Raw genomic sequence first — 255 nt, 5'->3', positions numbered from 1 at the left:
CGTGGGGGGGCGCTACATGTCAGCGGGGCAGGACAGCTGGTCGGTGGGCCTCATCCGCGCCGTGTCAACCTCGTAGGACTGGAGGATGTCTTTCAGGTGATCCACAGTGTCCGGGTGCAGCTGGGGGGTCCTCGACAGGATCCAGGCATCATCCATGTGGAAGACCCAGAGGAAAGTCACGCAGGAGTACACCAGGGAGTAGTGGCCGTAGTCCGTGGAGATGATCTTGTAGGGAGCGGCAGGCAGGACTGGAGG

At 62.4% G+C, this 255-nt stretch overlaps 1 protein-coding gene across 1 annotated transcript in view; it reads right to left on the bottom strand.

The window, feature by feature from the left end:
- Positions 1–12: 12 nt before the first annotated feature.
- The window catches only part of APOD (apolipoprotein D), a 6,906-nt gene continuing 6,663 nt past the window's right edge, over positions 13–255 (bottom strand). Inside the window, exon 5 of the mRNA XM_015429074.1 lies at positions 13–248. Within this exon, the coding sequence (XP_015284560.1) occupies positions 13–248 (236 nt within the window). The remainder of the gene's footprint in view (positions 249–255) is intronic.

The sequence above is a fragment of the Gekko japonicus genome, unplaced genomic scaffold, assembly GCF_001447785.1.
Source record: "Gekko japonicus isolate JY-2015 unplaced genomic scaffold, Gekko_japonicus_V1.1 scaffold1727, whole genome shotgun sequence".
In the NCBI taxonomy this organism is placed as follows: Eukaryota; Metazoa; Chordata; class Lepidosauria; order Squamata; family Gekkonidae; genus Gekko; species Gekko japonicus.
Note: the sequence above shows the minus strand (reverse complement) of the source record. Positions and strands in the feature narration are given on the sequence as shown.